The sequence below is a fragment of the Sus scrofa genome, chromosome 3, assembly GCF_000003025.6.
Source record: "Sus scrofa isolate TJ Tabasco breed Duroc chromosome 3, Sscrofa11.1, whole genome shotgun sequence".
In the NCBI taxonomy this organism is placed as follows: Eukaryota; Metazoa; Chordata; class Mammalia; order Artiodactyla; family Suidae; genus Sus; species Sus scrofa.
The window spans coordinates 58257324-58280593 of NC_010445.4; the positions used below are offsets into that span (position 1 = coordinate 58257324).

The following is a 23270-nucleotide window of genomic DNA, read 5'->3' on the forward strand; positions in this document are numbered from 1 at the left end:
TTTATCTGATATGAGTGTTGCGACTCCTGCTTTTCTGTCATGTCTATTGGCGTGAAATATTTTTCCCCACCCCTTCACTTTCAATCTATATGTATCCTTTGTCCTAAGGTGAGTTTCTTGTAGGCAGCACATTGAAGGTTTTTGCCTTTTTATCCACTCAGCCACTCCGTGTCTTTTGATTGGGGCATTCAGTCCATTGACATTTAAGGTGATAATTGATAGATGATTATTTATTGCCATTTTGAACCTCATGTTCCAGTTGATTCTATGGTTCTCCATTCTTCCTTTCTTTCTTTCTTTCTTTTTTTTTTTTGGTTGAATGATCTCCTGTTATTATCTGCTTGAGAGGTTTTTTTTTTTTTTTTTTTTTCATTTTTTGCGAATGCAATGTTTGGTTTTGGTTTGTGGGTGCCCTATTTTTTAAGTATGCTAACCCCTTCCTATAATTGTGTGTTTTAGCCTGATGGTCCTCTAAGTTCAGACACTTCATTACTATATTAAAATTAAGAAGAGAAACATACAAACAAACAAAAAGGGTTATTTATTTCCTAACATCCCTTGCCCACATTTTATGATTTTGATGACTCTTTTTTATTTTTTTCTTTTTAATTTTATTTTGTTTGAAGCATGTTCATGATTAAATCTGTATGCTGGCTTATTTGAGTGACTGCTCTCTGATTGTAGTATTCTCAGTCCTAGTTCTTCCTCTTCTTCTTTTTTTTTTTTTCCCCCTTTTCTTTTTCTTCCCTTTCCTTCCTTTCTTTTTGGTTTAGAGAAGCCCTTTCAGTATTTCTTTTAACCTGGGTTTTGTGTTACTGTATTCTTTTAGTTTTTGTTTGTTGGAAAAAATTTTAATTTCCCCTTCTATTTTAAATGATATTCTTGCTGGATAGAGTATTCTAGGTTGCATATTTTTTCCTTTTAGCACTTTAAATATCTCTTGCCATTCCCTCCTGGCCTGGAGTGTTTCTGTAGAGAAATCAGCTGATAATCTTATGAGGGTTCCCTTGTAGGTAACATTCTGCTTTTCTCTTGCTGCCTTTAGGATCCTCTCTTTATCACTAACTTTTGCCATTTTTATTATGATGTGTCTTGGTGTGGGTCTATTTGGGTTCAATTTGTTTGGGGCCCTCTGTGGCTTCCTGTATCTTGAGCCCAGTATCCTTTAGATTTGGGAAGTTTCCAGCGATAATTTCTTCTAATATATTTTCCATTCCCTTATCTTTTTCTACTCCTTCTGGAATTCCTATTATGCGTAGATTGGTCCGCTTTATATTATTCCATAGGTCTCTTTCCTGTTTTTTGATTTGGCTTTCTGTCTGCTGACCTGATTGGGTAATTTCCATTATTCTATCTTCCATATCACTGATTCGTTCTTCTGCATTATTCATTCTGGTTTTTACTGCTCTTAGTTCAGTTTGTATCTCTGCAAATGAATGTTCTAGTTTTTCTTGGCTCCTCCTTATATTTTCTAGTTCCTTTCTGAGGGTATCTTCATTACTGTTCATATCTTCTCTTAATTCCTTCAGTATTTTCACTATTTCTCTTTTGAACTCCAGGTCTGTCAGACTGCAGAGATCTGTTTCATTGGTGACTGTTTTAGGTGAGTTCTCCTGTTGGTTTGGCTGGGGGTGGTTTCTCAGCTTCTTCATCTTGCTTGTTGTTTTCTTTTTCCTGAGGGAGTTGTACTCTCCGTGACCCAGCAGTATTTGCCTTGTCACTGCTGTGGAATGTTTCCTGAGGGCTAGTGTTGTTGGTCAGTCTTCTTTGAGGCAGTGTGGCTTTTCTGGAGTGTTGATGGGGCTAACAGGGTCTCTTTGAAGCAAAGGAGGACTTCCTGAGGGCAGACAGGACTGGGAGGTCCACACCACGATGGTAGCAGATTTCACTCGGTCAGGCAGAGCTTGCTCTGGTGTTTTTAGGCTGTGGGGTTCTTGTAGGGGGTTGGCGGTGTTGGGCAGCTGTTCCTCAGGAGTGCAGCACCCCCTGAGGGCTGGAGAAGCTATCTGGGTCACTGAGAACCCAAGAGGCTCTTCCCTAGGGCAGCCCAACTCAGCAGGATGGCCTGAGAATGTAGGAAGATCTTTTCACAGTCTGGCCAAGCTTGTTGTAGCTTTTCTGGGCTGCAGGGGGTCCTGCAGAGAGCTGGCAGTCCTTTGCAGCTGTTCTGCAAGAGTGCGGCACCCCCTGAGGGCTTTGGCGGCTAGCTGGGCCGCTGCCAACTGAAGAGGCTCCTCTCCAGGGCAGCCCGACTCAGAAAGACCATCCAAGAATTAGGGGCAATGCCAGATCTTTAACCCACTGAATGAGGCCAGGGATTGAACCCATAACCTCATGGTTCCTAGTCGGATTCGTTTCCACTGTGCCACAACAGGAACTCCAAAACTCTTGAATTTTTGAGAAATGTTATAACATTCCTCTAGGAACTACTGGGCTTAATCAATCACTCTCTTATGTTCATTTTTTCTCCCTGTGTGCTGATATCAAAATATCTTTTCAAGCAGTCATAGCTCATAAATATTCGCTAATCTACATGAAAAAAAAATCTCTTCTCCTGTAGCATATACTTTCAGTAGTGAACGTAACAGCATAAGAGCCTATTATTCTTTAAATATACATCCTTGACAATATATTATGTTGTTTCAAATGTATGTTATATTGTGGCTTTTTCACACCTGGAAAGTAAACATCTACTGGTGGATACTTACATGTTCAAATGCTCTAGGGCTTCCTTTTAGATCCTCTGCTCTTTCCCAACCTCCTCTCTCCCCATAGGTGATCACATCTAACCTCATGCCTGTAAAGGCCGTTGCTTTCCAGGTTTTTATCCTTAGGATTGCCTTTATCGCCTAGTGTATGCTTGACATTTCTACTCATATCTTAATGGGTGTGTCAGCATTAAGAAGAATCTTGACTGGTCTTTCCTCTGTATTGCTGCCTGCTCCCTGTATTTTCCCCTAGGAATCCAAGACATCATTTGATCTTATCTGCAGATATCTCCACTTGCGTTTCTAAAAGACAAGTTTCTATCACTTCTGTTCCTTGGTCCTTCAGTTTTTGGATAGGTTCTTGTGATCATTGTCTTTCCACTATATTTTCTGTTCTTTCTGAAAGGAAAAGATTTTATTCAGTGGTTAGACTTCTCAGACTGATCCTTTAATTTTTTTATCTTTCCTATTTTCCACTTTGAAAATAATAATATTGTTCCTTCCTCATAAGATTGTCCTGAGACTTTTCAGTGCCTGGCTCATGGTAACTGCGTATATATAGGTTCTAAATAATATTGTCATTATCATCATCAGTTTTGACTTGGTGTTGTGTTTTCTGAGAAATTTGCCCAACTTTATTTTCCGTTTTCTTCTATCTTTTTATTTTGTCTTTTTAGGGCCATACCCTCAGCATATAGAAGTTCCCAGGCTAGGGGTCGAATCAGAGCCATAGCCTCCAGCCTACACCACAGCCACAGCAATGCCAGATCCAGTCCGCATCTGCAGCCTACACTATAGCTCATGGCAACACGGGGTCCTTAATCCACTGAGTGAGGCCAGGGATTGAACCTGCATCCTCATAGTTACTTGTCAGGTTCTTAACCCACTGAGCCACAATGGGAACGCCTCCATTTCTTGTCTTGAAATCTTTTGGCCCTCTTGATTTATAATTTTCAAGAAAGAGTTCTCTGATAGTTCTTTTTTGTTGTTGATGTTGTCGTTGTTATTGTCTTTTTGTCTTTTTAGGGCCGAACCTGTGCATATGGAGGTTCCCAGGCTAGGGGTCCAATTGGAGCTATAGCTGCCGGCCTACACCCCACCTCACAGCAACACCAGATCCTTAACCCACTCAGCAGGGCCAGAGATCGAACCCACAACCTCAAGGTTCCTAGTCGGATTCGTTTCCCCTGTGCCATGACGGGAACTCCTGATAGTTCCTTTTTAAAAAGATGATCATCTTGTTCTTATTTCATGAATACGATGGTTTTTTTTAATTATTGATAATCTTAAAATTTTTTTTCTTACGTTCCTTGCATTGTTTCTCAGAGCTCCTTCTCCCCACCAAATCTCCCCACCAAACCTTTCTTCCTTATCTCTTTCTTCTTTTTTAAGGGTGAAAGGGAAGGAGGCCGGATTAAGTATATGTTTCATGAGAACCTTCTCCAGTCTTCTCAGGCAGGTACCCTAAGCTACAAAGAGAAAAGTGGTAATTCGTGTAATAAATCCATTTCTTTTAGCCCCTGTTATGTGCCAGATTGACTACTTTTTGCTGGGCACCAGAGATAAAATGATGGACATTGCAGGCACAGGGGTTGCTTTCTAGGTATGGGGTGAAAAGCAAAATAGTTAAATTTAATAAAAATACCTAATAAATAATAAAATGAATACTCAAATAAATGGATATTTATAAATGCAAACTGTGATGAGCACTAGGAGACTGTGAAAGGCAGTCAGGGGTGGCTTCTTTTAGGTACTGATGACATCCGAGGGAGGATGAGTAATTAAGCAGGGGAGTGGTGTTTGTTCCAGCCTAAGTGTCATTGTGCATAAGTGAAGGCCCTGGGGCCAAAAAGAACTGTGCACTTAAACTTGAAGGAAGATCTGGGAGATTGAGGTGATGGGAACAGGGGGAGAGCTGGCTGATGAGGGTGAGCAGGGAGATGAGGACACAGTCGAGTTGATACAGCTGGTAAGTGAACAAGGGTTTTCGGTGACAGGTTCAGATTGAGTCATGCTCTGGCAAACTGCAGTGGGAGTCCAGAGGAGTAGCTGAGGGGGAAACCAGAGAGGCATCTGGGTAGAGGGCTTAGGGTGTACAAAGGCACAGGTGAAATAATTCAGGTGTTTCAGCAAGCCAAGTGATTCAGTCTGACAAGAGTGCATGAAAGCAGGCAATGGGAGATGAGGCAAGAAAGGTGACTTGGGCTCAGAGTTTGGAGAATTCAGCTGAGTTGTGGCTTTATCTCCCAGGCAGCAGGGAGCCTCGTACACTGTAAACAAGGGCTGCTGGTGCAGCCAGATGGGAAAAAAGGGGGACCTGAGAGGAAATGAGCAGGCCCAGATGGTCTGTTTAGTGGGATGGGCAGGAGAGGAGACACTGAAGAGGGTGCAGAGGAAGTGGATGGGGTGAAGGCAGAGATAAGCCTGAGGCGCTCCAAGCCCTTGAACCTGCAAAGATTGGTTCATTAAAAGACACTGGAGGAGTTCCCACTGTGGCACAATGGGTTAAGAGTCCAATTGCAGTGGCTCGGATCACTGCAGAAGCACAGGTTTAATCCTGGGCCCAGAAACTTATATAAGCCACAGGTGTGACCATTTAAAAAAAAAACAAACAAACAAAAAAAAAAAACACTGGAAACCCAGAGAGAGGAGCAGACCTAAGAGACACATGATATTCCATTTGGGGCTGTCCAGACTGTCTCCATGAGGATCACCCTGCTACCCCAGCACCTAAGGACAGCGCCTGGCGGGAGGAGTCCCCAGGGAGGGTTGTTGAGAGGGTTACAGGTGAGAGGTTACAGTCAGATGTTGTCTGTTGGCAAATTAAATACAGGAAAGAAGGCAACTGATGATTGAACCCAGAACAGAGTGGGAGGGAGGAGTCTGCATCCTGGCAGTGAGAAAAGAGAAAACTAGAAATACTGTGACTAGAGTTCCTGAGATGTCTTTGACCTCCAGTGTCCCCCATCCCACCCCGAGACTTGCTGCTTTGAAAAGCCACCTTTTGATGAAATCAAGATGTTCCTCTATTAAAATGCAGATGTTCCCGGGAGGGGCAACATGTTGAGCCTTGTCAGCTATTAATATATTTGTCATGATTAGATGTTTTCCAAGTGATGGCTTTCTGACAGCAGCTTCATGCAGAACAAGACAGGTGATGAATGTGTTCTGGTTGAGGGAGAAAGTTGGAAGAGTTGAGAAGGTGGGGCAGGAATTAGACTTACCATGTGATCCAAAAATTCCACTTCTGGGTAAGTACCCAAAAGAACTGAAAGCAGCAACTCACACAGGTATGTGTATGTCCATGTTCGTAGCAGCATTACTCATAATAGGCAAAAGGAAAAAGCAACGCCAGTGTCCTATTGAAGGACGAGTGGCTAAACAAAACATGATACATACACGATGGAGTATTATTCAGCCTTTAAAAGGGAGGAAATTCTGACACAGTACCACATGGGTGACCCTCAAAGGCATTATGCTAAGTGAAATATGCCTGTCGCAAAAGGACAAATACTATGTGATTCTACTTCTTTGAGGAACATAGAATAGTCAAATTCCTGGAGACAGAAAGTAGAATGGTGGTCTCCAGGAGTTGGAGGGAGAGGGGAATGGGAAGTTAAAAGAGTTTAATGGGGGCAGAACTTCAGTTTGGGGAGATGAAAATGTTTTGGAGATGGATGGTGGTGATGGTTGCACAACAATGCAGACGTACTCAGTACCATTGATCTGTACACTTAGAAATCGTTAGCGCAGGAGTTCCCACTATGGCACAGAAGGATTGGTGGCATCATGGAGACCCTGGAACACAGGTGTGATCCCGACCTTGCACCATGGGTTAAGGATCCAGTGTTGTTGCAGCTTTGGCTTAGATTGAGCAGTAAATGGATAGAGCAGTAAATTTTATGTTTATTTTGCCACAATTAAAAAAAGGGGGGGGGGCTGGGCAGGCCCAGGTGCTGAGTCAGGGTGGGGTCCTGGTGACAGAGACTGAAGGGCCCCCTTGGTGCTGGGGCTAGAGGGGCCATGAAAATGGAGGCCCAGGCCGAGAAGTCATCCCTCCACCTCAGTACCTGGTGGGATTTCCTTTGCTGGCCTGTTTCTTTGTTTTGTTTCCTAGCTTTGGTTAGAGCATTTGCAAGTAAGTTTGCAAAGTATAAATCTTTGAGGCAAAACATAACACTTGTGAAATTTAAACCTGTGTTTAAACCTGTGAATTAGAACACATTTTTAAATAACTTTTTAGTGTTTGTAATTTAAGTTATGCAGGCTTGCTATGAAGAAAAAAACTACAGAAATATATAAAATAAAAAGTAAATGGTCACTGAGTTCCCTGGTAGCACAGTGGGTTATAGATCTGGCATGGCCACTTCTGTGGCTCGGGTTCAGTCTCTGGCCTGGGAATGTCCACATTCTATGGGTGGGGCCCCCCCACAAAATAAAAAAGTAAAGGTTTATCAGTTCCCTTGTCTTGGTTTCAGCTCTCTTTTCCAACAGTAACTTCTGTTAGATTACCATCTAATATGTTTAGTCTAACAGTATGTCATTATACACACACACACACACACACATACACTTATTATCCAGGTCTACAAGTCCAAGCCCTTAAATAAATAAATTGGAACATATTTTACCTTCATTTGGCATTAATGTTTAATAATGATCTAGCAAATGTAAGATTAAATTCAGTTTCTTTAAGGCTTGCTGCACAGTGGTAATCTCCTAAAGTAAATACCTGTCTGTGTTACTGTGGTCCATAGTGATGTTTAATCACTGATTTTAAATGTTTTCCCTCAAAAATTTTACAAATTCAAATTCAGTAGAACTAATTGTCTTTTTTCAAATGAAATATCTTTGCTTTGCACAAACAAAATACAATGTTAAAGAAATTTTTTAAGGGCAAAAAACGTCTCCCTCCCTGATTTTTTTTTTTTGCATTTGTTCTCTATTTGATTGTGGTCATTATTCATATGAATATTTTACTCAGCCGTAAGTGTCATGTAAGAACCTGTGATTGGCATTAGGTGAAAGTGACTGGAAATAGCTGTCCCTTTAGAATTTAAAGCCCTGTCTACCCCTGTAGCAGGTGGGATTATCAGAAAGCCACAAATCCAGCCCTCTCACTTAGGCTCCCCATTGAAATACCTTTTGTCAAGCTGTGTTTTCTTATGGATTTTTAATAGATAAGAAACAGCCATAGGAAGAATATTTCTATAAGTTTGATACAGTTAGTGGTACAGTCAGTAAAGATTGTGGTACAAAATTTATTTTAGACGCTAGTGTTGGAAAAAATGATCTTTCCTGGTAGGATAGTATGCGTCTACCACCAGTGTCCTGAACCACCCTCCGCCCCCGAACAAATCATGTGCCTTAGCTGTTGAAATGCTCAAAGCTAAATTTATTCTCACTTGAGAAAGCTCTGCTAGCTAAGGTCAGTGGTTCCCAACAGGAGGCAGTTTTGCCCTTCAGGGGACATTTGGAACATTTGGGTTGTCACAGCTAGACAAGGAGGAGTGTTGCTGCTGGCATCCACAGCATCTAGTTGGTAGAAACCAGGGACGTGGCTAAATGTCTAGAAAGCATCAAATAGCCTCCTACAACAAGGAGTGTCTGGGGTTCTCACTGTGGCTCAGTAGGTTACAAACCCGACTAGTACCCATGAGGAAGCAGGTTCAATCCCTAGCCCTTGATCAGTAGGTTAAGGATCTGGCATTGCTGTGAGCTGTGGCATAAGCTACAGCTCTGATTCAGCCTTTAGCCTGGGAATTTCCATATGCTGCAAGTACAGCTACTCCCCCCCGCAAAAAAAAGAGGGAGCTGTCATTAGTCATGCCATTGCTGAGAGACTCTGACCTTCATTTATGTAATCAACTTGCTCTTTTTTTTTTTTTTTTTTTTTTTTTTTTTTTTTTTTGTCTTTTTGTCTTTTTGCCATTTCTTGGGCCACTCCTGTGGCATATGGAGGTTCCCAGGCTAGGGGTCGAATTGGAGCTGTAGCCACCAGCCTACACCACAGCCACAGCAACGCTGGATCTGAGCTGCGTCTGCGACCTACACCACAGCTCACGGCAACACCGGATCCTTAACCCACTGAGCAAGGCCAGGGATCAAACCCTCAACCTCATGGTTCCTAGTCGGATTTGTTAACCACTGAGCCACAACGGGAACTCCCAACTTTTAGCCTTTATATTTAGCATACCTGCTCTACATGTCTTTTTAATAAACTGCTTCAGATTACTTTTTCAAATGGTAGGCTATACATTATAAATAAACTTGACTTTAAATTTTCAAAGTTTCCCAAGTGTGCATGGTTCCAGTAATTGTGTTATTTTGTAATTCCCTTTATGGCCTTTGGTTTGGGTTTCCCATATTATAGAATGTACTGTCTTCTTTTCCTTTTAATTTTTATCTTTCTATCCTTCCTTCCCCCTCCCTCCTTTCTGTCGTCTCTCTGCCTGTCTGTCTGCCTTTTTAGGGCTGCATCTGGGGTGTATGGAAGTTCCCGGGCTAAGGGTCAAATAAGAGCTGCAGCTTTGGGCCTGTACCACAGCCACAACACCACCAGATTCAAGCTGCATTTGCAACCTAGATCACAGCTCATGGCAATGCCAGATCCTTTAACCTGCTGAGCAAGGCCAGGGATCGAACTCATGTCCTCATGGTTACTATTCGGGTTCTTAACCCACTGAGCCACAATAGGAACTTGTCTTCTTTATTTCTTATTACTCGTTGGATGTTTCCTTGTCAGTCTTTCAACTGTTTTTAACTTTGTTATAAGGAAGAAGTATTAGCTTTGAGGCTTGGATGTTTTTAATAGCACTTCTCTGAGCTCTCTCTTGTTGCTTTTGTGAAACATCATTGTAGAGTCCATGTTTTCTTCCTTTTTTTCCTTTTTTTTTTGCTATTTGGAACCACACCTGTGGCACATGGAAGTTCCCGGGCTAGGGGTCAGATCAGACCTATGCCACAGCCATAGCAACTCGATATCTGAACTGTGTCTACAACCTACACCACAGCTCATGGCAATGCTGGATCTTTAATCCACTGAGAAAGGCCAGGGATCAAACCCGAATCCTCATGGATTCTAGTTAGGTTTGTTAACCCCTGAGCCACAAAGGGAACTCTCCATATTTTCTTTTTGTCTTTTTTTGTCTTTTTTAGGGCCGCACCTACAGCATGTGGAGGTTCCCAGGCTAGGGGTCGAATTGGAGCTGTAGCCACCAGCCTACGCCACAGCCACAGCAACGTGGGATCTGAGCTGTGTCTTTGACCTATACCACAGCTCACAGCAACACCGGATCCCCAACCCACTGAGCAAAGCCATGGATTGAACCTGTGTCCTCATGGATGCTAGTCAGGCTCATTAACCACTGAGCCGCGACAGGAACTCTCCTCCATATTTTCTTACAATTGTATTCATTCTACTTATAATTTCCATGTTTAAGATGTCTTCTAACAATCACAAATCAGACTAGTTTGTGAGTGTGTTGTTCCCCTGGACACTTGCCATCAAGGAGCTGCAGTTTGCTGTTGATGCCATTTTTTAATATTTAATTTCTTTTTCTAATGTTTTAACTCTGATTGTCACAAGAACCTGTGATAAGTAGAGCTTCATGTTTTTGTTGCTTTGATTATTAGTATCAGATTCTTTTCAGAATATTTCCCTTGGTCTTTGCATCTACTGATTATGAAGCTAAATCTGTATTTGGCTACTTTGTTGGTTATTGTTATGATATTCATAGCAGAACTTGTGTTTTTATGTTTTTTGTTTTTTTATTTTCCCATCTGTATCTCTAGTCGGCATGGAAACATAATGTTGATATGTTTTTTGGTTTTGGGTTTTTTTGGCCATGCTTATGGCTTGTAGAAATGCCTAGGCCAGGGATCAAACCCATGCCAATACCTGAGCTGCAGCGGTGACAACACTGGCCCCTTAACCTGCTGCATCACAGAGAGATTCCAGTGTTGCTTTGTTTTCATATAGTCTTTTCTGAGGGTTTCTTTAAGTTCTTTGAGAGAATTGTAGATTCACTTATATAGAGTTGTAAGAAATAATATAGAGATTCTGTGTATACCCTTTACCCATTTTCTCAGTGCTAAAGTCTTGTGGAGTTACAGTAAATATCACAACCAGGATGTCAGCATTGATGCAGTCAGACTTTAGAATGCATTTAGTTTCCGCCTCTACAGGGATTGCTCTTGGGCTGTGCATTTATAATCACATCCACTTCCCTCCCATCCTCACCCCTTCTTATCTCTGGCAGTCACTAATCTGTAATCCATTTTATAATTGTATCGTTTTAAGAATGTTTTATAAATGGAATCAGACCATATATAACCTCTTGGGATTGGCTGTTTTTCTTTTTTTCCTCCTTTTTTAACAAATTGAAGTATAGTTGGAACTAGACTCTCATACTAAGTGAAGTCAGAAAAAGACAAATTCCATATGATATCACTTATATATGGAATCTAATACATGGCACAAATGAACCTTTCCACATAAAAGAAACTTCTGGACTTGTAGATGCCAAAGGGGCAGGAGTGGGATGGCATGGGAGTTTGGGGTTAATAGATGCAAACTCTAGCATTTGGAGTGGATAAACAATGAGGTCCTGCTCTATAGCATAAGGAACTAACTATACCTCGTCACTTATAATGGAACATAATGGAGGATAATGTGAGAAAAAGAATGTAAATATATGTGTGACTGGGTCACTTTGCTGTACAGTAGAAATTGTTAGAACACTGTAAACCAAGTATAATGGAAAAATAAAAATCATTTAAAAAATGAAGTATAATTGGCGTACAATATTATACTAGCTTCAGATGTACAGCGTAGTGATTGGACATTTTCATACTTTATTTTCATACCTTGATAAATCTAGTAACCATCTGTCACCCTACGTAGTTATTACCATATGTTTTACTGTAATTCCCTGGAAATTAACTCAGGTTTTTGCTTGTATCAGTAGATTATTCTTTTTCTCTTGCAGAGTATATTCTGTGGTATGGATGTACCACAGTTTAACTGTTCACCTGACGGACATTCGGGTTGTTTCCAGTTGTTAGTTCTTATGAGTAAAGCTGCTATAAATGTGTATGGGTTTTTGCATGAACGTAAGTCTTCATTTCTCTGGGCTAAATGGCCAGTAGAACAGTTGCTGGGTTTTATGGTTGCATATAAGAAACTGTCAAGCTGTTGTCCAGAGTGGCGGTACCATTCAAAATCCCCACCTGCCAGTGTATGAGTGATCCAGTTTTTCTGCATCCTTTGCAACATTGGGTGATGTCACTGTTTATTTTAGCTCTTCTGATGTTTGTGTAGAGCTGTCTGAATATGGTTTTAATTTGCATTTCCCTAATGATTAGGAACATTTTCCATGTGCTTATTTGCCATTATAATTCCTTTGGTGAAGTGACACTTCTCAACTTTTGTGTATGTTTGAAATTTTCCACCATGAAATGCTAAAAGATCAGCCTCTTTAAATACTTTTATACTTACTTCTGGTTTTAGTTTCGTTTCTTTGTCTTTTTGGCCTCACTCGCAGCCTGTGCAAGTTCACAGGCCGGAGATCAAACCCGTGCCACAGCAGTGACAGCTATCCTTAAACCAGTAGGCCACCAGAGAATCCACTGATTTTAGTTTCTTGTCCTACATCTGATTATCTGTTTTTGTTACAAGTTGTAGTCATTCTGTATGTGTAATTGAAAATTTGGAGAGAGCTAGTTTCTGTTTGTTGAAATCTCTCACCATCCTTTTGCCATATGAAATTGGTCACTATTTATTTCTATAATGAAATATTCTGCAATTTTTGTGTTGTGGTCAGTACAAAAAAGGAAAAACTTTTTTTTTTTTTTTTTTTTTTTTTTTTGTCTTTTTCGCTATTTCTTGGGCCGCTCCCGCGGCATATGGAGGTTCCCAGGCTAGGGGTCGAATTGGAGCTGTAGCCACCGGCCTACGCTAGAGCCACAGAAACTCGGATCCGAGCCGCGTCTGCAACCTACACCACAGCTCACGGCAACGCCGGATCGTTAACCCACTGAGCAAGGGCAGGGACTGAACCCGCAACCTCATGGTTCCTAGTCAGATTTGTTAATCACTGCGCCACGACGGGAACTCCGGAAAAACATATTTTTGACCTAAATATATCATTTTATGTACCAACACTGGAGTCTTTGTAGAACCACCTTGGTGCTATTTGCTGTGACACTAATAGGTTCAATTTTTTTAAACCCAATTTGAATATGATAGTTTTCTCTGTTGTTTTCTAAACCATTCATTGGTTTATTCAGTAAATATTTGCAGGCCAGCTGTGTCACGCATGGTGCTAGGCACTGGGAATAGAATCGTGAGTCTGCCTCCAAATAAAAAGAGACCCCGCGCTCTCTTGGGCAGCACATGTTCCAAACCGAGAACCTTCCTGAGGAGAGAGATTAGCGTGGCCTCTGCACCAGGCTGACTGGCAAATTCATGAAGCGTACCATATCTGAAAAACAAAAAAATAAATCTGTCCACCAAGTCCCCACTGTAGAGAGATGTCCGAGGGGCCCAGCACTTGGCACTGAGGGAGCCTGGGACACTGGAGGGCCTGTGGGAAGGCTGGGTGGGTGGTGGCGGGGCTGAGCACAAAGAGCTGTAACCACAAAGCGCTGCTCATTCCATTTCACAACCCCCTTTGTGTGACTTTGATCTTTCTAAGTTTAAAAGTCAGCTAGTTTTTATAAGGCTAGCTTATTAATGTTTGTAGAATTGTAATTTTTTTATTTTGAAGATAATTTTATTGTGAAATATATACAGCTAAAAATTTTCTGTGCTCTGCCTGTTCTTCCCTCCCACCCTAACCCAGGAAACCACTGATTGTCTAGCTCCATAATTTTCCCTTTTCCAGAATGTCATATAGTTTGGGTTGACGTCATTCACTTAGTAACATGCATGTAGGTTTCTCCGTGTCTTTTCATAGCTTGAAAGCTCATTTCTTTTTAGTGCTGAATAATTTTCATCATGTGGATGTATCACACTTCATTTATCCATTATTATTGTTCATTGCAAGCAACATCTTGGTTGCTTCCAGGTTTTGGCAGTTTTGAATAAAGCCACGATCTACACCTGTGTGTGGGTTTTCTGTGGACCTAAGTTTTCAGCTCTTTGTGTAGATACCAAGGAAGCCAGTTGCTAGATCGTATGGTAAGACGATGTTTACTTTTCCAAGGAACTGACAAACTGTCTTCCAGAGTAGCTATGCATTCCCACAAGCAGTGATTGAGAGTTCCTCTTGCTCCACATCCTCACCAGCATTTGGTGTTGTCAGTGTTTTGGATTTGGTCATTCTAATAGATGTGTGGTAGTATCTAATTGTTGTTTGAATTTGTATTTCCCTTATAGCATATGATGTTGAACATCTTTCTATTTGCTCTTTTGCCATCTGAATATCTTCTTTAGTGAGGAGTCTGTTTAGTTCTTCTGTCGTATTTAATTGGGTTGCTCGTTTTCTTATTGTTGAGCTTTAGAAGTTCTTTGTAGGAGTTCTCTGGTGGCATAGCAGTTAAGGATCTGGCATTGTCACTACGTGGCTTGGTCCACTGCTGTGGTGCAGGTGCAGTCCCTGGCCTAGGAACTTCTGCATGCCATGGGTACAGCCAAAAAAAAAGAAAACAGACTTCTTGGTATACATTAGATAACAGTCTTTCATCAGGAATGTCTCTTGAAGATATTTACTTCCAGCTTTTTGCTCTCTTCTCGTTCTTCTGAGGAAGTAACTTTTTATTATAAATTTTTTTTCCTGCCACATTTGCTTTTTTCCTTGTGGAACATAGATGATGCATTTTAGTCTAGTCTTTTATTATTCTTATATATGTATCTTCTGGGGTTTGAGTTTCCAATATACAATGTACGTTTATTTTGTCCTTTTAAAAATCTGCTTCCCCAGAGTTCCCGTTGTGGCTCAGAGGGTTAAGAATCCAACTAGTCCATGAGGATGCAGGTTCGATCCTGGGTTAAGGATACAGCGTTGCTGCACACTTCAGTGTAGATCACAGACACAGCTCGGATCCCGCACTGCAGTAGGCCAGCAGCTGCAGCTCTAATTCGACCTGGGAACTTCCAATATGCTGCAGGTGTGGCCCTGAAAAAAAAAAATCTACTTTTCCAATCCTTTTTTAATTGGGTTGCTCATCCCAACTGGTTGTCAAATTAAATATTATTGATATTATTGGAATTTTATTTCTAAGTTCATTTTTGCTTCCTCTTCTTTCTTATATTTTCTCTTCCTTGTTTTTTTAACAATCAGAAATTTCCCTTTTTAAAATACAAATGTTTTAGTATTTAACACTTGTCATGCCATTTTTTTCTATCTCCTTTTTATTTATTTTTACTAATTCAGCTCAACATGTTATATTCAGCCACACTCTCTGGGATAGACTCAGATGCAAATTAGAATGAAACATGGGCTTGTGTAGACGTCAGACTTAACATCCAAATGGAACTATGTGGAATTGGCTTTATTTTTTACCCTTCTTCTTTTCTTTCCATCACTGACTGTTTTACAATGATGAATAGTAACTTTAACTTTTTTTTTTTTTTTTTTTGCTTTTTAGGGCTGCACCCGTGGCATATGGAGGATCCCAGGCTAGGGGTTGAATCGGAGCTACAGCTGCCAGCCTACATCACAGCCATAGCAACACCAGATCCCCACTGAGCAAGGCCAGGGATCGAACCCATAACCTCATGATTCTAAGTCAGACTCCTTTCCGCTGCACCACAACCGGAACTGCGTAACTTTAACATTTTAGAAGTTGTCTTTCTTTTATCATTATAGTGGCATATATAATTTATGTTAATATATATGTTAAAAATATAACTTTATTTCAGCCATATAGATTTCTGGCACGTCCCCTATGATTATGTTAATCTCAATGAGTATTTTACTTTCCCTTTCCAAAAACGTCAAGGGACATGAAGTATTCTCTGCAACTAGCAAACTTCCTTACTCCTTTAGAAAAATCACAAAATGCTGTGCATGTCAGACAGGTGTGTCCCTGGTCACTCTTATTTCCTTGCCCCTTGTTTTCCAGATGTGAGAGCTGCCTGGAGTCTGGATTCAGGCAGAGGTAGATGGGGGGTGAATCCTGCTGTAGCCAGGTGCTGCAGTGCTGGGGGGGGGGGGCTGTGCACCGGTTTTGATGAACAACTGGATGTGTAGCAGTTCTCAGAACTGGGGGGTTTGTTTGTTTCTGCTTTTTAGGGCCACACCTGCGGCATATGGAGGTTCCCAGACTTGGGGTCTAATCAGAGCTGTAGCTGCCAGCCTACACCACAGCCACAGCAACACCTGATACGAGCCACGTCTGCGACCTACACCACAGCTCATGGCAACACCGGGTCCTTAACCCACTGAGCGAGGCCAGGGATCAAACCCACAACCTCATGGTTCCTAGTCAGATTTGTTTCTGCTGCGCCACGATGGGAACTCCTCTCAGAACTTTAAGTTTGATGAACTTTCCAAACAGATTTGAAGGGTTGCCAGCTCTTTTGACCTTAGAGACTTTAGCTGAGAGAAATAAGCATTTGTTACCAATTTTGATGTTAGAGACTTTAGCGAGGAGAAATGATCATTTGTTACCTCCATGATTTCTCATAAAGAATTTTTAATGTATGTATGATCTCAGACTACAGAAAATTTTTGTGACAAGGAACTGTAACCACCTGACCCTGGAAACACATTTTCTCTCATTTTCCTGTTAGTGGCAGGTTCTCCCATCGCAGCCGCCGTCCCTGGGCTGGTGTGTGCAGAGCACTGCTTGGGTCATTTCCACTGTGGCCCCCGCAAGGCCTAGAGCCTTCCTCCCACGTGTGACTCATCCTGGGTGCCATGCTCATTCCTAGCTGGCGTCCTTCTCTGCAGGCCACTCCAGTTTGGCTGGTTAGAGTGGGTGCTCAGAGAATTTGTACCTGTCATCACTGAAGTAGCACACGATTTAGAAAAGCCAGTCTGGAAGTTCCCGTTGTGGCTCAGTGGTAACAAGACCGACTGGTATCCATGAGGATGCGGGTTTGATCCCTGGCCTCACTCAGTGAGTTAATAATTCTGCGTTGCTGTGGCTGTGGTGTAGACCAGCAGTTGTAGTTCGATTAGACCCCCTAGCCTGGGAACTTCCTTATGCTGCCAGTGTGACCCTAAAAAGCAAAAAAAAAAAAAAAAAAAATTAAAAAAGTCAATCTCGGTCAGCCAGTACAGTACTGTATCAGCAGGTACATAAATAGCTTTGGGAGGCCACCCACCACTGACTTTTATTAGACTAGCTTGTGATTTGACTTCTTTATTCCATCCTGCGTCACATTCTGTTGAGCAGCCCTGTCTGTTGCCCTTTTCCTTTCAGCGGTTTTGCGAGTGGCTGGTTCCCTGCAGAAGAGCACAGAGGTGATGAAGGCCATGCAGAGTCTAGTGAAGATCCCAGAAATCCAGGCCACCATGCGAGAGCTGTCCAAAGAGATGATGAAGGTGACCTGGGCAGACCCCGCGTCCCACTCCCAAGCACCAGGAGGCACTCTCAGCAGGCAGCAGGGGCCAGGGCCAGGGGTGGGCAGGTACCAAGGGACCCCTGTTGTCAGACAGAAATGCTTTTGAAGACAGCAAAGCAGCTGGTAACACTGGTTGAGACCATCTGAGCTGAGCATGGCGGAGGCTGGGCCGGATGGCCTCAGTGTTCCTTAGGAGATGCGAAAGTGTGCCCAGAGCCCTAGGGCAGGTGGGGGATCTGGCAGTGAGGGTTCATAGACTCTTTCATGAGCAAGGAAACAGGAACAAGCCCAGGTTCCTCCGTTTGTCAAGGAGGAGGGTTAGTGAAGCTGGCAAAGGAGGTGATTCTAGACCAGGGATTGGCAACTTTGTAAAGGACTGGGTAGTAAATGTTGTACCTGAATCTTGGTACACCACCAGGGCACGTGGTAGGTAACACCTCCTGGAATTCAGCCAGGGATGCCTGAGAGCAGCGGTAGCTAATGTGCCAAGGAATGAGCATGACCGCGTTCTAATAAAACCGTATAAAGTAGGCGGTGGGCTGGATTTGGCCGACAGGCTGTAGTTGGCTGACCCCTGTGTAGGCTAGAAAAGAGGACTGAGAACCAAATAGAAAGCAGTACCCACCTCCCCAGGATCAGGGCCTGGTGAGGACCTGCACTGGTGGCCTTGAAATGGCTCAGCAGGACAGTTAACTGAGTCCCGCCAGCTGGGTGCAGCGCACACACTGTCCTGGTGTCCCTCCAGCCACCTTGGGGGACTTTCCCCCATTTTTCATAGGAGTAGAAAACTGAGTCTTCAAGTTAACCATGTAACTTACCTCGGTGACCTTAGTAGAAGGTGGCAGATCTGGGGTCAGAGCACAGATCTCTGAGCTGCCTCAGAGGAAATAAATGGCCATAGGAGGAGCCTCATCAGGTGCTGTTTTCACGCTTTCAACTCATGGCCTGAGACCCAAGGCTGTGCACCCCAAACTCCTGTGGGCATGCAGCTTCTGCAGAGAAACTGCCTCCCTGCCTCCTAGGAATTTCATAGATAAACTTGAATTACATAGAGGGCCCTAGGGCATGGGAGAGAGGAACTGAAGAAGAAAATTGACGGAAAAGAAAGGGCCAAAAAAAAAAAAAAAAAAAGGAGTTCCCGTTATGGCTCAGTGGTTAACGAATCCGACTAGGAACCACGGGGTTGAGGGTTTGATCCCTGGCCTTGCTCAGTGGGTTAAGGATCCGGCGTTGCTGTGAGCTGTGGTGTAGGTCGCAGACCTGGCTCGAATCCCGAGTTGCTGTGGCTCTGGCATAGGCCGGCAGCTACAGCTCCGATTTGACCCCTAGCCTGAGAACCTCCATATGCCGCGGGAGCGGCTCTAGAAAGGAAAGGCAAAAAGACCAAAAAAAAAAAAAAAAAAAAAGGTGGAGGAAACCTAAGAAGTCCAGTACCCGGGTCTCTGGAATGAAAAGCCCTCAGGCAGAAGTAAGGAGGGAACCTGGGCAGCATGGTGTGTCCTTGGTAAGGGGTGTGTGGTGGTCCCATCCTCAGGCCATGGGGCCCTCCATCTAGAACTGGTAACAGGGTAATTCTGGGCATGACGTCAGGTCTGCTTGCTCTGACTCATGCATACCAGGATCTGAGCAGAGGGAGCCTTTTTTTAGAATCTGGATTGTTTCCACAGAAGTTTCTGAATACTGAAAATAACAGAGATTTGGAGGAAGGCCTGCATTTGGTAGATAACACATCCTTCCTGAATTCATCCAAGGATGCACCCCCAGGTACAGACTAAAGCCTCTGGTGAGGACCCAGTGCATCGAGGCCAAGGACTGATCTTAGTCCTTGCATTTGTTCCCAGACCGTGGCCTATTGTGTAGCACAGAGCATACATTTGACAAATGGTTGCTGGTTAGATGAATGAATAATACACAACCACTTGTACCTCCAGAATGTGGGGGCTATTAGAGTCAAGGTTCCCATAGGCTCTTTTAACCAGGTTGGTAGTATGTATTGACCCTCTTCTCCAGTAGCCTCCAGTACTAAGGTGACATCCATTCATGGAGGCCAGAGGGTGCCACTTATAACCTTGAATGTGAACTTGTTCATTTTGGTTGTAAGGAAAGGATCTGAGAACGGGCAGAACATGGACCTAGCTAGATTCACATCATTAGGAGTCACTTGAGTGGTCTGATAGTGGAAGGGCAGGCAGGAGAGAGAGGGTGTGCTTCACATCTGACACCGGCAGCATGGTCAGGGAGAGGCACGCCCTGGGCCAAGGGCAGGGGAGCCACGGCTAGACCTTCTGCTTCCCGACACAGCCTGGCTGGGAAGACCCCAGGGCCTGCCTGTGTTGGCCAGTGGTAGTTTTCTTGTGTCCACAGTGGAGCCGTGCTCTTGGGCTTGCAGTAGAATGTGTGGGCACCGCCTTGTTGGGTCCAGAAACGCTGTCTTATCAGCTCTCTCGGGCTTTGGTGAATTGACTGATCCTTACCAGACCCACCAGACTGACCCGTGCCAGCAGCCGTAACTTGCATGTGCAGAGATACAGGTCTTCTCGGGGTCCCTGAAGCCCCACCTGCTCTTGGTGTTTGTCTGCTATAACTCCAGCCACTTTGCACCCTGCATTTCAGCTCCTGCACTCACAGACTCGTGGTGTCAGGGAAAATGCTGCCCAAGGCAGCGTACTCTCATCTTAGGTTGTTCCCATGTGCTCCCATTATTATCTGAGTTATTTGTGAAACTTGCTCATGGAGGCCTCCCCTCAACCTTGGTGCTAAATTTGAGGAGAATTTCCCCCTGGCCTTTGGCATCTCTGCAGAGAGGGCAGACAGCATCCGTGTTCCCCATGGCCTGCTGCTGCGGGGTAGCCCTGGAAAGGGTGGCTTGACTTGGAGGCACCAGAGCTCGGTTGATTGTGGACCCATACAGGTGCCTTTTGGGATGGATTTAACCGTCATGGGCAGTGACGTGGTTCATTCTGTGTTCAGGCTGGGATCATAGAAGAGATGTTAGAGGACACTTTTGAAAGCATGGACGATCAGGAAGAAATGGAAGAAGCAGCAGAAATGGAAATTGACAAAATTCTGTTTGAAATCACCGCAGGTATGATCTGAGTCTTCCTCTTTCTCCCCTCTTTTTATGGCTGTACTTCCCACATTCACAGAATTAACTAGCAGCTATTTCTTTAGGTTAAAACTCCCTGCTAGATTTCTTATTTTAGATTATGCAAGTTATTACTTGAAAAATAAACATATCTCTAACCACTTTTTATAAAACAGAATTTTTTGCTCCCACATACTGCCTCAGGAGCTTAAATTAGTATAGACTTTCTTGAAAGCAGTGTGGTGGTAGCTGTCGCAAGCTGTTGACCTCACATACTGGCTTTTAGGACTTTAGTAATTAAGGTTTAACTCCAGGATGTCTGTAGTAGCATTATTTATAAGATCGAAAAGTTTGAAACAAGCTAAATGCCTAATAATAGAATATAGACTAATAGAATATTGGTTCAATCAATTGTGTTAAAACTATTGTAATGGAGTACTTCATAGTTGTTATAATGTAGAAATACATTCATTGACATGGAAAGATGTTCATGACGTTATGTGACGAAAGCATGAAATACACACTTTTGTTCAAGACCCAAGGAAAATGTTTTATGAAAACTTAGAGATAGTTTAATTTTGACACCGAATATTTAACATCTTCGTGAATCTTGAAAATTAAGTATTTAGTAGTGTTTAGGGAGTTAGATCAAGAGCCTCAGAACCAAAATTCTTACAATCAAAATCTTACAGTTGGAGTTCCTGTCATGGCGCAGCAGAAATGAATCCGACTAGAACTATGAGGTTGCGGATTCCATCCCTGGCCTTGCTCAGTGGGTTAAGGATCCAGCGTTGCCGTGACCTGTGGTGTAGGTCGAAGACACGGCTCGGATCTGGTGTTGCTGTGGCTTTGGTGTAGGCCATAAGCTGTAGCCTGGGAACCTCCCTATGCCGTAGGTGCAGCCCTAGAAAAAAGGAAAAAAGACCAAAAAAAAGTCTTACAGTTATTGTGTCTTCGATATTAGAAGTTGGTGTTTGCACATTTGTCATAGCACAACCCCCCAGAACAGCTGTTTTGCTGCCCCTTTTCTGTTTCTTATCAAACTGATGCAGGTATGAAGGGCAGGGACCACTTGTTTAAGCTGATGATTTGTTGATCTGTGTACTGTTTCTTTCAGGGGCCTTGGGCAAAGCACCTAGTAAAGTGACCGACGCCCTCCCAGAGCCTGAACCTCCAGGAGCCATGGCTGCATCGGAAGATGAGGAGGAGGAAGAGGCCCTGGAGGCCATGCAGTCCCGTCTGGCCACACTCCGCAGCTAGGACCGCCCGGCTGGGCCACAGGCTCTCTCCTGGCCCAGGCGTCACCATTTTATTTGTCTCTTGCACTACACTCCTGGGGGAGGCTCTGCATTCTGGAGAATGTTCTCTGCTAATCTCTCTTCACTCTCTGCAGAGGTTTGGGATCTCAGTGGGATGGTTCTGGAGAGGTGGTGTAATAAATGCATCATCTTCAGGAGTATAAACAGAAGTATCTCTTGAGGGGCGAGGGCAAAGAAATCTCACGAAGCGTTTCTGAGGATAGACTTGATTGCCTGAATGTTGAGGACTGTACATTTTTTTTTGTCTGTAAAACACTATATAAATGGATTTTAATAAATTTCTGCTTTAACATTTGGTCGTATGTAGATTGTCAGGTGCAGTGAACTTTCAAGGGGTTTGCTGTCCGGCATTATTTCACACGTTGGCCTTGGAAAGAGAGGAGGGTATATGGGTCTTGGAAGCTCAGCAGCAGCAGCTTCTGCTCGCTGGACGCTGCTCCCCAGCCTTCACGGATGTGTTGGGCGAGCTACTCGTCTGCCCTTTGTCATCAGTGTAAGCAAGAGGATGCTTGGGATTGTGACCCCGTCTCGTGGGCTGGGTGGCTTTATTATGTATGTCCTGAGGGGGGCTGTGTGTAGCTTTCCTTCCCATTGCAAGTTGCAGACAGCTGTGAGATCAGGACTTTCAACCCTCTGGTTGCTTTTCCCTGCATTACCCTGGTTGCATGTGGGATATGGGCCTACACGCCACTGCTTTCTTGAAGGCAGGAGCTGACCCGTGAGAGAGACTCGGTGTAGTCATTCATTGTAAACAGCTTGCACACATTTCTAAGTTACATTTTTAAATAATTCAGCAGTAGCAGTTTAATTTGCGTGCGTTTGATAGTTGATGAAGTTGTTTAACATATGTGATCGATCATTCAGTTTTCACAAATTAGGAAGACAGCTTGCTGAAGTGACATGTCCTAAGTCACAATCACCAAGTGGCAGAAACTGGGGTTCAACCCAGGTTTCTCTGGTCCAAATCTTGTGTGCCAGAAAGTAAACAGGTAAGGAAAAAACCCAGTCACTCCCTCCCAGGTGGGTTTCTGCAGATCATGTGGAGACGTCCTGGTGGGTCAGATGAGGCTGCAGTGAGAGCCTTCTATCTCATCATGCAAAATGGGACTCTCCAATCCAGGGGACCATCCTATTACTCTTGATTTTTTCAGGATACAGTTTGCGTTTTTTGTTTGTTTGTTTTTGGTTTTTTTTTTTTTTTTTTTTTTTTTGCTTTTTAGGGCCGCACCTGCAACATATGGAGGTTCCCAGGCTAGGAATCGAATTGGAGCTACATCTCCCGGCCTACGCCACAGCCACAGCAACGCCAGATCTCAGCCGTGTCTCTGACCTACACCACAGCTTATGGCAACGATGGATCCTTAACCCACTGAGGGAGGCCAAGGATCAAACCCGCAACATCATGGCTCCTAGTCAGATTGTTTCTGCTGTGCCACAACGGGAACTCTGTTTGCTTTTTTTTAAGCAAATATTATATTTTAGAGACATTTTAAGTTGAGAGCATGATTGAGCAGAAAATAGAGATTCCTTGTTTATACCTCTTGCCATGACACACACACACACAGCCCCCCACTTGTATGAATTGACATCTGACACCAGAGAAGTACATTTGTTCCTGGAATCATAGAGGATGTAGCCCTTTC

At 43.4% G+C, this 23270-nt stretch overlaps 1 protein-coding gene across 2 annotated transcripts in view; it reads left to right on the forward strand.

Moving 5' to 3' along the window:
* The window catches only part of CHMP3 (charged multivesicular body protein 3), a 72332-nt gene extending 50403 nt beyond the window's left edge, over nt 1-21929 (forward strand). Inside the window, exons 4-6 of one of the 2 annotated variants that reach the window (XM_003354734.4) lie at nt 17082-17203; nt 20194-20308; nt 21426-21929. In XM_003354734.4, the coding sequence (XP_003354782.3) occupies nt 17082-17203; nt 20194-20308; nt 21426-21568 (380 nt within the window). In that variant the 3' untranslated portion in view covers nt 21569-21929. The remainder of the gene's footprint in view (nt 1-17081; nt 17204-20193; nt 20309-21425) is intronic. The other variant, XM_013995984.2, reaches the window with a different exon arrangement.